The sequence below is a fragment of the Microtus ochrogaster genome, linkage group LG3 (genome assembly GCF_000317375.1).
Source record: "Microtus ochrogaster isolate Prairie Vole_2 linkage group LG3, MicOch1.0, whole genome shotgun sequence".
NCBI lineage: Eukaryota > Metazoa > Chordata > Mammalia > Rodentia > Cricetidae > Microtus > Microtus ochrogaster.
In genome coordinates, this window is record NC_022029.1 from 28,195,312 (window position 1) to 28,211,369 (window position 16,058).

The window sequence follows — 16,058 nt, forward strand, 5'->3', positions numbered from 1 at the left end:
CTGTACCTCTCTTGATCATCATCACAGTTCCTCACACCCCAGGGACAGTTCTTGACTGTGCTCTTTCTTGTTTGTTTTTGAAATTGGTTACTACTGGCTAGATCACAATTTCTCTATGTAACCTTGCATATAGGATGGTTGCACGACAGCATCCCTTTGAAACTGGAGAAAAAACATTACCCTCAAGACACTGCGTCTTCTCCTAGGAGGGGAGTAGAACTCTCTTTGTCAATCCTTCCATAATTGTTTGATAGGAATAGAGTCTACCTTGTCAGCAAGGGCAATGTTTGGAACAGAACTCTCTTTGGAACAGAAAGGGTTGAACTGACAGGATAAACAGTGACAACATGACAATTTGTGGATACAGATGATACCTCCTTACATATGACCACTAACTAGACTTCTCTTTTTCTTTTCACTTTCAAATATTTTTCATATGTTTTCTTCCCCTGGCCACTTTTATCCTGCATTCAATTCCTACTGTACTTGCTTGTTTCATTCTTGGGTGTTACACACAGAAAATTTATCTTATCTCCTCTGGAGGTTCTTAGGACTACATACCTGTAGAATTTATCGGTGATTGGAGAAAACTTGCTTACATTACAGAATAAAGTCCTCCCTCAAAGTGCAAAATTACATGTTCATGAAAATGCTGTAATGAAACGAGTTAGTTTGCACACTCAAAAATTAATTTAAGCCGGGCAGTGGTGGCGCACGCCTTTAATCCCAGCACTCGGGAGGCAGAGGCAGGCGGATCTCTGGGAGTTCGAGGCCAGCCTGGTCTACAAGAGCTAGTTCCGGGATGGGCACCAAAGCTACAGAGAAACCCTGTCTCAAAAAACCAAAAAAAAAAAAAAAAACAAAACAAAACCAAAAAAACAAAAAAAAATTAATTTAAAATGTCCCCTCATGCTTATTTGTCTCGTATTCTCTTACCCTCTCAACATTAATTCTTCCCTACATGCCCCCTCCTCTTCTTCTCTCCATGTCCTTCTCCCCTTTCACCTCTCTCCTTTTGCATCTGTTTATATTCCCTGAAACAAAGAAGGCACAGATGTGCCAACTCTGCTGTGAAACTTGCAAGATTCGTAATGTATGGGCTTTCTTCCTGGGGTGTAAAATCTTCTGGACACACCTGATGTAAAATCATGACATCACCTGAGAAGGGAGGAGCTGCAGATATCGGAAGCTATTCTTACAATCCTAATCTGGCTGCTGGTATTATTGAGGATAACAGATGGGCTGCCCTGGCCATGTATGTGCACAGTTCTAGGCATACATACAGACTTGAATATGATTTCACAACCACACATTAAGTTACAAAGAAAGTGAAGTCTTACGTCCTTCAGTTTCAGATCTGGCAGGCATATGCTGACCGGATACTGATTTTATCTCTATAATATCTCTTTCTAGATTGCCCCTATTTTCCTCACATGCCTTCCATCGCCGCTAGGTATCTCTACATCAAGCCTCAAATCTGAAATGTCTTTTTATTCCAATCCCATATTTGACTCCATCATTCATCCTACCACTTAAAGCCAGGATGTAACAAATGCATGTAGCCCCATGACTTGGAAAGTTGGGATAGGAAGATCCATTCACTAGGATAGGAAGATCCATTCACTAGCAACACAGTGAGACTGACCTCTAAAAATGCTAACTAGATCTAAGTGATGTGGCACACATCTGTGATTCCAGAAAGTGCAAGGTGAGGGAAGGAAGAACATGAGATTGAGGTTAGTCAGGGCTGTTTAGTGAGACTCTATCTAAAACTTACGGCCACAAACAAAAAGATAGCTATTTAATGAATTAACAATTTAATAATTATTTTGAGATAGGGTTTCACCATGTAGACTTGGCTGGCCTTGGAATTTAGTATATAGACCAGGCTGGCCTCAAACTCTTCCTGCCACTACCTCTGGAGTGCTGGAATTAAAGATGTGCACCATCATGTTCAATGAATTAAATTTAAACAACTCCATTTCACCTCTTGAGAACCCACCTTGGTCAGCAGCAGCACATCAATGAAATCCAAAGTCTTGGACTTGGCCTTGGCCTTGAGGACATCATCAAAATCCTTACTGGGAAGAGTGCGTCGCCGATCCTGGATGACAGCGTCTGTGAAGTCGTGCACCAGGCGGCAGGCCTTATGGAAGCGCATCCCATCAGGGGTGAGCTGATAAAGTGAGTCTACGTGCAGAAGCAACTGCTGGAACCGTTTGGACACTAAAGCACTGAGTTCCAAGATGGCAGAAATATATTCACTGGACTTTCTGTATGAGTAGAGCATGAAGAGAAGAAACACAACTCAACCCAACTGGAGCCCAAGAAGCATCTCTCAACTACAAATGCGAATTACTTGCCAACAAGATATTCGGTCATCAGAAACAGGTGGCCACACAAATACATGCCTGCCATTAGTCATAAGATTTGACTATAAAGTCTCTTATCTCTCTGCATCCCATCCTCATGAGCCTCCATGTCTCAAGGCATCTGGAGTGCAGCACAAACATCATGTCTCTCATTTCTCTCTGACCCTAGATTTAGTTCTGACCCACCTGCTTCCCAGTACTTTCCACTAGTTAAGACCTTATTTTCTTCCAGTTTCCTACAGGGCTCCTGCTTTCAGTGACAATTTCACCTTGTTTCTACAAGACAGTCAGTGTCTACAAAACTCTGATATGATCATGTCCATTTACTGTGGTTCGGGGCTGTTTCACAAATGGTCATCTCTGTGGCTGTTAGAAAATGGCAGAACCATTAAGAAATAGGACTTAATAGAAGCTGGCTAGGTGATTATAATTGTGCCTTGGAGAGGATGTTAGGACCTGATCTTTTACTCTCTCTCTCTCCCTCTCTCCCTCTCTCTCTCTCTCCTTCCCAACTGCCATGAAACAAACACTTTTTCAAAACAACAGAGGCCAGGTGGTGGTGGCACACACCTTTAATCCCAGCACTTGGGAGGCAGAGGCAGGTCTCTGTGAGTTCAAGGTCAGCCTGGTCTGCAAAGCAAGTTTCAGGATTGTTACACAGAGAAACCCTGCAGGGGTGCACCCACCCACTGAGACAGTGGAGCTGATCTACTGGGAGCTTACCAGGGCCAGCTGGACTGTGACTGAAAAAGCACGGGATAAAACCGGACTCTCTGAACAAGGCGAACAATGAGGGCTGATGAGAAGCCAAGGACAATGGCAAGGGGTTTTGATCCTACTTAATTTTCCGGCTTTGTGTGCGCCTAGCCAGTTTGAATGTTCACCTTCCAAGATATGGACGGAGGGGGGAGGACCTAAGACTTACCACAGGGCAGGGAACCCTGACTGCTCTTTGGACTGGAGAGGGAGGGGGAGAAGGGTGGGAGGAGGGGGAGGGAAATGGGAGGCTGGGAGGAGGCGGAAACTTGTTTTTTTTCCTTTTCTCAGTAAAAAAAAAAATTGGAAAAAAAAACCAAAATGAACAAAAAAGAACCATCAACAAAAGTCTATGAAACTATGAGTCAAAAATAAGTCCATCTTCTGATTAAGTCAATACCCTCAGAAATGTTGTCACCATAACAGAAGTGACTACAAATACAAATACCCTTGGTAGAAAGTATAGGAGAAAGTTTCCACCTTTGTCTGGCTTTTATATCCTTAAAGTTTAGCTCCTATATTGGTGTATACTGATTGTTGACTTGAAAAGATCTAGAATTACCTTGTAGACAAATTTCTGAGCACACCTGGATTCTCTAGATTGGCTTAATTGAGGTGGGAATACTCGTCTTAATAAGGGCAGCACTGTGTCATGGCTGGGCTTTCAGAAGACACCAAAAGGAGAAAGCTAGTTCGTGTAACCATTCACTGCCCTCTGCCTCCTGACTGTGGATGCCATGTGACTATCACCCCCCCCCCCACGCACACACTCCTACCCCAGTAAGTTCCCTATGGTGATGGACTTCCCCTCAACTTCAACCCAAAACAAAGCCTTCCTTCTTTAATTTTTGTTGTATAAACAAGAAACACAAGTAATGTGCAAATTGGTACCAGAAGTGGGGTCATAACTATAAAAACCCTGAACATGTGATTCTTAGGCCTTTGAAACTTGTTCTGTAGAAGGAATGTAGAAGAATTTGAAATGCTGAGCCAGAAAAGCCCTTAACTTCTGTAAGGGGAACTTAAAGGAAAATTCTGATAGGAGTTTGGTAGATCAGAATGTGGGAAAAAAATACAGACAATGGAGACCTAGATCATGTGGGGTTTTCATGAAGGGGGAGACTCTGTCGAAGCTAGAATAGATTCCATCCTTGCTACTTTTCTGGCAACAAATTTGGCATCTTTCTACCCATGTCCTAAGAACTTGTGTGGGGTGACAAAAGGTGTTAGACCTTTAGAGTGAGGACAATTTCAAGATAGCATAGCATTCAGGAAATGGAATGGCTTCTCTCCGCCCGTTTTCATATATACAATGGGGAGCAGGTTTCAGACCACACAAAAAGGAGAAAACTAGTTGAGCACAAGCTTTGCTTCCTGACTGCAGACACAGTGTAGCCAGCCTGTTGCCCTGCTTTCCTTGCTGTGATGGAGCGTCCCTCAAAGTGACCTGAAATAAACTCTTCCTTAAATTGCTTCTATCATCTATTTTGTTGCAGCAATGAGGAAAGTATCTAATCCAGTGTCAACCTGCCAATCTCATGTCTAAGGTGCCTCCTCCATGCCAGATTTACATGATCTACTACCCATCTGCATCCCTGAATCTTGTTCTAAATCATGTCTTCCAGGGAGTCGCCTCTTTTCCTACTGCTAGCCATAGCTCTCACACCTCCTCCCTTAGGTCTATGTTCTCAGGCGAATGGGGGAACTCACTCTTGGCAGTTGCTATCAAAGCTGAAGACACATTTCTGCAGACTGTCCAAGGTCATGAGGCTGATGTTCTCAAACATATCCAGACGGGCACTGCCACCTGAGGCCAGGCGCTTCCACTTGGCCTTTACAGAAAAGAAACAGTATCATAATCGGGGTTCAGCTCCTTGAGACTCTGCCCAACCACAGCCACAGGAATGGATACCCCAAATCAGACTCCCAGGTTTCTGCTCCAGACATTGACCCCAGGGATAGCTAGGCTTTGGTGAAACTGTTACATTGGAGAGGAAGACCCAAGCCTGAGGATCAGGAGATGTGAATTTAAGCCTCATCTCTGATGCCCATGCTCTGTACACCCTCAGTCAGCTCATTGCCCTCTGTTTCACATGCCATGTCTTCAGCAAGAAGTTGATCTGACTGTGTCTGATAAACCACGATGGAGCCCACGAGCCACTATTTATAGATCACTTACTATCTGGGGATAGTGGGACACGTTCCTTTATCCTTCCAAACCTTAGGTTCACCCTAATGAGGAAAATGCAGCCTCTATCTTACAGGTTTGATAAAAATTTAATTTGTGGCATAAATTATGGAATTAGATCACGACCATCAGCTCCAGAAGTGCTATAAATGCAATAAATGGTATTATTCCTTATCTTGAGTATAATAAGTCGGGCTCAAAGCTATCTCTATGTTAAGTATGGCAGACTTCCATTGTTTTCTAAGTATCCTTACTAAGTATTCCTAACATAAACCATCCCAATATTATTTTTCCTTTTTGACTTTTCAAGACAGGGTTTCTCTGTGTAGCCCTGGCTGTCCTGGAACTCACTGCTTAGAGCATGCTGGCCTCAAATTCACAGAGCTCTGCCTGTCTCTGTCTCCCACATGCTGGGATTAAAGGCGTGTGTCACCACTCCCAAGCTCATTCCAATGTTCGTAACGTGGACTATTTCATATATACTTGCAGAAACCCTTGAGCGATCCAGTGATATTCTCCATGGGCAAATATCAGGCTTGCTTCAAGTTGGCATGTAGGTCATGGGTTGCATCTGTTGAAGCCTACCTGTGATGCCCCTATGGCATTTAGATGCTTTCAAGAAAGAACAGACGCTAGGAAGATGCACAATGAGTAACTGGCTATCTTTTGTATTTAAACAAGGAATCTTGTGTGGCCAACAAGATGAGCAACCAGCAAGCAAGTAGAAAAGAAAACTGTTGGCTCTTTATTTGACACTCGCCCCTGTGCCTATTTTGTTTTTCAACCCAGTGTAACATGAGTTTTCAGCAATGTCCATTACAAAGTTGAGCCTATTCTATCACCCTTTGCTTTTACGTTAGATTTATGACTTTAACTACTATAATCTAGGAGAAACAAAGGAGCTATCACTTTAATGTAATCCAAGCTTCAAGTGACTTCCAGCTTCTCTTCTGTGGAAGTGTGTGCCATAGAAGCAAGCCCAGCATGCTTCTGGAGAGAGAGAACCTTAGAGACCAGAGTCCAGTCTGTCCTGATGAGACCACGCTAAGTTATCTTGAAGATGGTCAAGTCCCCAAATCAGAGAGTTATGCTGGTATCAGACAAGCTGAGCCACAGCTCATCATATGCCACAAATGACCTAAACCCTGTCCAGAAGAACCAATCCCCTGACCTACATCTCTATTGGCAATATCAGACCTCATTGTTTGCAAAATGGTGTTTGTAGTAGTGCCTTGCTCCTTATTGGCAGTTTCTATATAGTTCTCATAAAATTGTATTTAGTTTTCAGGGCAACCATCTGATAAAAATAGAAACTAACTCTGTAAGCACTCACCATGCGGGAAGATACGGCTCTATAGTATCATCTTGGACACAACATGGAGAGACAAATACAATAAAACATGGCCGCAGTATTACCTTGTAGAGTACAGACCAGATCTATCTGAGGCCAAGTCCCTTCTTCCAGAGAAGCTGGGTTCTGGGAACTCACATGCATGATGTTGGTGCTGTCATTGAAAATCTTCACATAGGGCTTCAGGATGTTGAAATGGAAGGCAGGGGTCAGCATACGACGGTGGCGGCTCCACTTGTCACCAGCACTCACCAAAAGCCCATCCCCTGGGAGGGCAGCATGACAATAAGCAATGATGGCATGTCCCCCACCCACCTCCAAGGATGTCCCTAGGCCCTTCATCTACAGCTACTTACCCAGCCAGGGTTTCAGGAAGGTGTAGAAGATTACTTCCTTTGGGGCAACCGCAACTGACATAAAAAAGAATGATCAGGGGCCGTAAAGAGGCTAAGACATGAACTTGCAGAGCGTGTGGGCACCTCACTGAGGTGTGTGCATGTTTGCCCCAAACCCAGCAGGTCAGAGTTAGAGAAATGGACATCGGAAGCAGAGAAGAGAAGAAGGAAACAGGATACAAGGTGAGACAGCCTCAACTCACCTCAGGATCCCTTCACTTGGCTTCAACATAGTCTACCATGTCTGCCCGTCAAGTGTAGCCCAACAGTCTACAGACCTAACAAAGCTGTCCATCACCGAGTGCTGTGACATCTCCTGACACAGACATGTGTCATGGACATATATGGGGTAACATGGGCTAACATGGCCGACACACACATGACCTGCCCTAACGATCCTATCTACTGCTAAATGGACAGAAATGGTCTGATACATCTCAGTGTGCCCCATAGGCAGGTCCCAGACAAGAATTTAAAATAGTCACAATATTTTCACAGACATGGCATTGGTGTGGTGCATTCAGAAATCAGACCTGCCTCAAACAAGAAATCTCAGTCATATTTCTATGACAGTGGGACTCTAGGTAATAAATGCCAAATAACCCCCCAAACACTTGGTATTTTGGTATCCTTTGCTGAAGAAAGAGAGAAAGATAATTTTAAACAACTTCTCAGGCAAGAAACAGATGTTCTACAAGTGTCCACAGCTCTCTGTGAGCTCCAGATAGAGCCATAGCCATGATTACACTTGGTTGATACCTGGGACAGTATGAAACACCACAACCAGATCGTGTTTTGGAAGATTTAGTCCTCAGATGCTGCCTCTATTTTGGAAGATTCTAAAAGTTTTAGGAAGTGGAGATTAGCTGGAAAAAGGTCACTGAAGTAAACCCTTGGGAACATATTGAATTGAGTTCCCTCCTCCTCCGCTTTCCTCCATCTATCTACCCATGATAATATGTCCATTTCTCTTTTATCATGATGGACTCTGAACCACAATCAAAACCAGTCTTTGCTCATTTAAGTTGTAATAACAACAGCAACAAAAAGAGCTGCTACACCGGGTATAATCAGGAGACGGACACATCAGTCAAGCTTCATACTGAAATACCCACGAGGCAGTGGCAAAGGAATCACCAAAGTCCCTCTGCCTGCACCCCAGGAATGTGTAGCTGCTGGAGGCAGCACAGAGACCTTAGCAGTGGGCAAACAGGCTGGTTCAATGTTCACCTGGATCAGAAAACAGGAGCCCCTTTGAGGTTTGATGGAAGATGTAGATAACCACCTGCCAGGACTCCATTCACCAGTAGCATACACCCCCAGTTGTGCACACCTTGCCATGGGTGCCCAGGATACCTTCCTCTTAGCTCTGAATGGAGATGAGAAGAAAGGGGCCCTACATTCTCTAGGCTTTCCAACAAAAGAATTACCAAGGCAGTGGGCCAGAGTGAGCCCCGAGAATTCTACCCAGCACTCTCACCCTCTGTGCTGAGCCTTGCTTGGGCTTCCTCCTGACAACTTCAGTGAAAAGTAGAGAGATCCAAGAGAAAGAAGGACTGGGCTGCTTCAGGAAGCTCACAGAAGCATGAATGCGGAGAGTAGAAACCTTCCGCTCCCCACCGCCACACCACTACCAGTTTTCCCCAAGTACCTGAGGCACTGAGAACAGATCGAATGATGTCAGGGTGGCACAGAGTGATGAGCGGGAGGATGGGACCCATCCATGTCCTGAAGCCCTGGGGATAGGTGGCCACCAGCTTAGTCACCTCCTTCAGACCCTGCTCGGTGGGTGGGACCTATAAGCAAGATAGAAGCAGTCACCTCCTGGGATGTTTTGTCGGGGGTCAAGTGAATTATGCCTATGAGATGCTCAGAAAGCTGAAACCACATGACTTCCGGGTATCTCCAGGATGGCGTTTCCAGAAGGCATGGGTGTTTTTGTCAGTAGTCTCAGTCAGGATGACCCACCTTTCCACACGGTGTGCAGCACCATCCATTCCATTGAAGAACCGTATAGAGCAGTGGCTCTCAACCTTCCTCATGCTGCAAGCCTTTCATACAGTTCTTCATGTTGTGGTGTCCTCCAATCATAAAATTATTTTTGCTGCTGTTATGATTTGTAATGTAAATATCTGATATGCAGGATGTCTAATCTGTGACACCCCCCCTCCCCCAAATGGTCTTGATCCTCTGATTAAGAACCACTGGTATAGAGCAATAGATAGAGAAAGGGAAAATTCACTCCCATCTCCAGACTTGGGTACCCATCTTCTTCTGCCCCCAGACTTAACAGTCTAGGTCCTTGACCTTTGCACTCTAACCCATTCCACAGGATCACTCCTCCCCTAAGAATCCTCGCACAAAGGATGTCAAACCTTTGGTATCAGATTGAATTAAATACAGCCTGACTTCCTGGTCCTCCACTTTGCCGATGGTACATTTTAGCATGCTCAGAATCCATAATTATATAAGCCAGTGACCATACCACAATGTACCTTCTCTCTGCCCTCACCCTCATGTGGATATATACGATACATTATTTAATGATATACATAATGTGTTGTATAGAGCTTCTATATCTATTGTGTATTTGTCTATATATCCAATTAAATATATATACTTATGTAAATATATGAATAAAATCATGTGCTGCGTAATGATTTTCTTATCACTGACGCACTGCATACGTGTGTGACTATAGTCCTATAAGATCATAATGACCCGAAGAATTTCCATGCACAGTATTTTGTACGGATGGATGGATGTCGTGAGCTTTGCTATTTGCAGCGAAGCAGCCGAGCCCAAGTCATCCAAAGGAGAGGATAGACTTGGTCAAAGTCCAAGGGGTGGGTCTCAAAGGAAGGTGTGTGAAAGGGCAAGTGGATGACTCTTGTCCTGCTAGGGCAGCATGTCTCATGGATTCATCTTAGGGGAGAACTGCAAGCTTTAAAAAAGAGGGGAGGGCCGGGTGGTGGTGGCGCATGCCTTTAATCCCAGCACTCGGGAGGCAGAGGCAGGCAGATCTCTGTGAGTTCGAGGCCAGCCTGGTCTATAAGAGCTAGTTCCAGGACAGGAGCCAAAAAAGCTATGGAGAAACCCTGTCTCGAAAAAAAAAAGTTTAAAAAAAAAGAGGGGAGGGGGGGGCTTCAGGAACAGGAGGCAGGAAGACAGTCCATAGCTCTCTTATTCTATGTGTGGTGGTAGAGTGATACCAAAGACCATTCCCAGAAAAAACACTGAAAACCAGAGATGGACTGACAGAAAAAATGTCACTAACCTTGGACAGGGCTTCTCAGGAGGTCTCAAGTTCACCAGCAGACAATGGGGGAACACAGGGGTCCTTACTCGGTGTGACTCACCCTGGAAACCCCTCAGTGTACACCAGTGTAAGAAAGACAGCAGAAATTAATCTAGAGCTAACTCAGGGTGGAAGACTGAATAAGCCAAAAGCTAGGGAAGGACATTGGAGGACTCGGGGCTACTGTCTCCCTCAGCCCCATTCCTAATGCATTCACTCCTAAATAGGAGAGCCACAATCTGCTGCCACACTCACCATGCCCAGGTGACCCAAGAACCAATTCCGTTTTGGGGGCTGAGGGAAACCACGAAGATGACGATATGTGCCATAGTAGGTATAGATCTGAGCCAGGACACGGGCCAAGAGCCAGGAAGTTCCGATGAGCATCACAAGCAGCCATGGTGAGGCTGCCTCCAGGCTCAATCCCAGCCAGGACAGGTCCAACTGTGGCATCCTGTAAGGAGGATGGACAGAGAGATTCAGAGGCTCGGAAGTGGTATGTGGCCCTCAGAGATAGTGGACAGGGGTAGGGAGAGTGGGGGCTGTCAGTAGGAGGAGTGGTCCATGGGGAGGAGAGAGGCAGTAAGAAGAGGAGAGACAAGAGTTCCCAAATACCTGAATCATAGTAAGGCTGCCCGGGGCTATTACCTGGAAGTGGACAGAGTCACTGTGGCTTTTGGGTCGCAGACAGCTGGCTAACTAGAGATAAATAGTCAGGCTCAGAGCTCTCTCTAACCCAGTACAGGACCCTACAACTCTACCTCCCTTGTCCTGGCACCTCCTCTCAGGAACAGCCTGTTTCCCAGACTTCTTCACCCTCCTCTAGAGCTAGTTTTATTCCTGGCTTCTGCCCTGGAGGAGGTGATGGGAGGCTGGGCTCAGCTGTGTCAGCCAATCCTTTACTGGCTCTTCTGCTTCCTCCCCTCCTGGGAAGATGGCCAAAATGAGGGGTGCTGATCAGCATGCTACAGAGTGGAATCAATTCAGGTGCACACAGCAGGGACACTGCCAGATCTTGGGACTTGGCCCTTTCTGACACAGTGGGGGCCAGGGGTGGTGAGATTTGGGGGTGAGCAAGGTTCTGAAGAGAGCAGAGGTGAGTCTGAGCCCCACATTTATAATTGCCCCTGCTCTTCCAAGAATCATTAACAGGAGTTCAAGAGCCAGGGCAATGGAGGCAGGCCAGGCCAGTCACAGACCATCTCCCAAGGTCCTCTGCACTGAGCTTCTCTGATAGCCGGCACCGTTCATTTTAAAAAATGAATACATACTATTTTTTAATTAATTTGTTGGGAATTTCATACATGCATAAATCGTATTTTGATCAGATTCAGCTGCTACTCTTCTACTTTATTCCTTGAAGATCAGCTCCCCACCCCTCCCTTCTTTTTTAAAAATAGATGTAAGGCCTACAGGGGGCAGAAGGCCTTCCAGGGCCCAGATTCCCTAAAGAAAATTGACTCTCCCTCCACCCACAGCTGTCAATAGCTCCTCACCTGGGGCTTCAAGGCCCCATCCCCAGTACTGGAATGTTGGCTGCCTTGATCTTGAACAGGTCTTGTACAGGCAGCGGCAATTGCTGTGTGTTCATGAGTTCAGAAGTTCTGTCATATCCAGAAGACATTGTTGGTCCTATCCTCCCAGACTTCTGGCTCTTATGGTCATCAGCTTCCAAAAGGATCCTTGATTCTTGCAGGTGTGGCTATGATAAAGGTGGCCATTTATTCTCTGCACTGTGACCAGCCATGAGTCACTATAAGAACTGCTGTCCATGACACCAAGAAACTTCTCTGGTGAGCTCTTTCATGGCACAAAGCTGGGAGACTCCAGGATTTCCTCTGCCTACCAGGGACACAAGCAAAAATTCAAATCCTACTCTGAAGCAGCTCAGAGTCCAGAGAAAGACACAGTTCTTGGGGTAGGATCAAAGAATGCAGCCCTATGATTTCCCAGGTGAGATTCCCAGGATCAGTTGGAAGAACTGTGGAGGTCCACAGATGTGAGCCTGTTCTGCCTTGACTAAAGGTCAGAGAGTTTGAGCTTATTTTTACTCTTTCAAAGTTGTTGAAGACAGGTGTGGCTACAAACAAGATATCCTGACCTAGGGTGTGGTTACTTCCTGTTTTGAACGTTAAGATGGCCCATAGAAGTGGACCCACTCAACCCTGACCAGGAGTCAGAGAATTCAAGCCTATTCCTGAGCCTTCATTTTAAATAGGAGGTTTGACATAGGAAGTGGCAGCCTCCAGGATACTTGGTTTAGGGCGCGCTCACTGCATATCCTGCCCAAAACATCAGAATGCTTTACTCAGGAAATAATGACTTGGTGTCTCAAGTACTGAAGCCAGTAACTTTGTGTGCTGTTAAAGCGGCCTTTTGCCTTCTTCCCTCACTTCTGTTTTGGGGTACAGAAGCGTATGGAAAATAAACGCAGGTGGGTTCAGGATTCAGGATTCACGGAGTTGCCCCCCTGGTACTATCCTATGTCTCATTCTTTTGTCTCTCTGTTCCTCCTACCCAACATTTCTATCCACACACCCCTACCCTGGAGTGTACGTACCTGTCACGCTGAACCCCAGCAGCTATCACCCCATAATGTGGCTTACAACAAAGAACAATGCTTAGGTTGATCTGGTGGTGAGGTCAAGAGGAACTCTGAGCAGATGGTAATTGTTGTTCTTCTTAAAACACAGGACAAACTTAGAGAGACACACACGGCGGAACAAACACAGACACGGCACGGCGGCTCCCACGTGGGTCCACTTTAATGGGGGAGGGGAACACAGAAGAGCGGGGAGGTGTGCAGGACACACGAGGAAAGGCAAACGAGAGAGCGAGCCTCGTGTGGCCCTGCCTTTTTAACGGGGAGCGCAAGGGTGTCTGGGAAGGATGTCCCATACCTGTGCGCAGGTGTGCGCACAGGTATCCATAGTCCAGGAGGAGTCTGGGAGTTGTAGTTTCCAAAGGAACAACAGTAATCTTCTCTGTATCGTTCCAATTTTAGTATATGTGCTGCCGAAGCGAGCACAACTCTCTGAGCAGATGGATCCAAGCAGAGGAGACCATGGCACTGGTCAGAGGACAGCCTTGGGTGTCAGTTCTCACCTTTCTCCTTTTTTTTTTAAGGTCTCTTGTTGGTGTTGCAGCTCTGTACTCCAGGCTAAGTGACTCACTAGCTCCCAGGGATTCTCACATCTCTGCTTCCCTTTCTACAAGAGTACTAATGTTATAGATGTGTGCTATGGTGCCTGACTTTGTGTGGATTCTGGGGACTTGAACCCAGGTCTTTACATTTGCGAGCAAATGTAATACCCTCTAGGGTTGCAGGAACAATTTGTTTGTTTGTTTGTTTTTGGCTTGTTTGTTTGTATGGGTTTGTTGGTTTGCTTGCTAATTAAAGATTGAAAAGGCAGCGAAGAAGCATTCCTGGAGGTCATGGGGAGCTCCTGAAGAATCATCATATGATAACAGAAAAATTGCACTCCCATGGGGTTTTCAGTCAGGGTAATAAAAGTGTGCTTGTTTGAGTGAGAAATACCTCCCATAGTCTCAAGCATTTGGATACTTTATCCCCACTTGGTGACACTGTTGGGGGGGGGGAGGATTAGGAGGTGTGGCCTTGCTGGAGGAAGGATGTCACTGGGGGATGGGCTCTGAGAATTTAAGGCCTCACACTACTTGTGGTTGGCTTTCTCTGGTGTTTATTGCTCACAGTGTGAGCTCTCGGTTTTCTGCTCCAGCTGCCGTTAAGGACTCTGTCTCTCTGGAACCACAATAAGCTCTTTCCTCTCTGAGCTGCCTTGGACAGACTGCTGTATCACAGCAACAGACATGTGACCGATAAATGACACCCATGGACAAATAACAGAGTCAGGCAGGGGATTAAGGATAATTTATTGGAGTTTCAAAGGAAATCCCAGGCCCACTAGCTGCCAGTCTCAAGGCTGTGTGGAGAAGAATGGAAACACCAGCTCAGCGTGAAGGTCAGCCACATGGCGGCAGGCAGTCACACAATGAAGAGGGGAACTTGAGAAAAGGAGTAAAGAAATCTGGAGAGTTAGGTGCTAAAAAAGGAATAGCCAGGCTCTCACCAGAATCCAAAAGAAGACATTACTGCCTCAGAAAGGTGGGCAGAACCAGTGAACCACATGGAGGCTCCTGGGCATTGCACTAGGACCTGGGAGTTCTGGGAAGGAAAAGTACATTATCTTAAAGTGAGTCCACTTTCCTATGGCTGAGCCTCTAGCCAGATTCCTGCCCCCACCCGATTGGATTAACCTTTAAAGGAAGAGACACGGGTGTGTCTCCTCCTAGATGTAGACTCCATTCACCCCTGGAGCCATTGCCTCTGTCCCCTTTCTCATGTGAAGTATAGCTTGCACTTGAAACAACATTTACTATTCTGTACAACTATCATTGATATTCTAAAAAGGGAACTGTTGCATGTCATGCTTGTCACACAACTGGACATTCATATGTGACTTCTGAGAATCGGACAGCATTGTGTGTGGGAACAGACTGCACGGCACCTCTCAGCATCAGCTGTGCTTGGGGCCACTTCTCTTCAACTCACTGTGTTGCAGTGTTTTCAGATTCACCAGAGGAGCTAGAGGGTTGGTGAGAATATTCAATACATAATATTGAACAAAGAATTAAAGCAACACTCACCCCAGTGTATAGCCAGCACCAGGACTGGGTTTGTCATCGTTACTCCAGTGATAGAATGAGGACTTGGCTACCCACTGGGGTCCTTGGGTCCCTTTCACACACCCATCAGGAAACTTGGTAGCTGTAAACACCCGCTGAGCATTCTCTGACCTTAGCAGCCTTTTGCAAAAGCTGTGAACTCCTGGCTTGAGATCAGGTAACCTTATAAAAAGCTGGCTTCTGTCCCTCACCAGCTGTGTGACATCGAGCAAGTAAGCTGCCTTCTCTGATACTCACATTCCTGGGGGCATGAACATTGGCTCAAGAGTATAATTTGTCACTATATTGGTCCTACTTTAGGGTCCCCATAAGCAGACAATTTAAAAAACCTGAAGTTCAAATCCTGTCTTTGGGGGTGACCCTTAGGAAAGCTTTTAACTGCCCAGATGTAAAAGATAATCCCTGGACACCAGCAATGCAGTGAGGAAGTAGAATGGGAAGGGAGGCAAGAGTTAAACTGTGTGTTGGAGAAAGTTTGTACATTGGCCACCAAGGCTGAGATCTAGGGAGGGGCTCTGGGAGACAGCTAGCAGCATCAAGTACATACCTTAGAGTCATTCCCAGAGCTGGGATGCTGACTGACTCATGACCATCCTTCAGGACTTAAACATAGCCAAGGTTGCTCCCAAGGGTTGTTTGTCTGGGGTGTGCAGCCTGCACTGCAAATGTCGAGTCTAACAACAGGGCCGGGGCCTCTGGCAGAAGCTCCAGCAACTGCAACACCCCCCCACACAGACACACCCCACAAACACATACACACACGCAGACACACACACATACATACACATACAGACACACACACATACACAGACACACATATAGACACACACACATACATACACAGACACATACACAGAGACACACACATACACAGACACATACACAGACACACAGATACATACACAGAGACACACACATACACACACAGACACACATACACAGACACATACACAGACACACACACAGACACATACAGAGACACACAGACACA

At 45.9% G+C, this 16,058-nt stretch overlaps 1 protein-coding gene across 1 annotated transcript in view; it reads right to left on the reverse strand.

Moving 5' to 3' along the window:
• The window catches only part of LOC101982604 (cytochrome P450 4F4), a 15,278-nt gene extending 4,099 nt beyond the window's left edge, over positions 1 to 11,179 (reverse strand). The window contains exons 1-7 of the mRNA XM_005360685.2: positions 11,009 to 11,179; positions 10,616 to 10,814; positions 8,714 to 8,858; positions 7,024 to 7,077; positions 6,806 to 6,933; positions 4,839 to 4,960; positions 2,003 to 2,273 (exon numbers count right to left, since the gene is read on the reverse strand). Of these exons, the coding sequence (XP_005360742.1) occupies positions 2,003 to 2,273; positions 4,839 to 4,960; positions 6,806 to 6,933; positions 7,024 to 7,077; positions 8,714 to 8,858; positions 10,616 to 10,813 (918 nt within the window). The 5' untranslated portion in view covers position 10,814; positions 11,009 to 11,179. The remainder of the gene's footprint in view (positions 1 to 2,002; positions 2,274 to 4,838; positions 4,961 to 6,805; positions 6,934 to 7,023; positions 7,078 to 8,713; positions 8,859 to 10,615; positions 10,815 to 11,008) is intronic.
• Between the last annotated feature and the right edge of the window lie 4,879 nt (positions 11,180 to 16,058).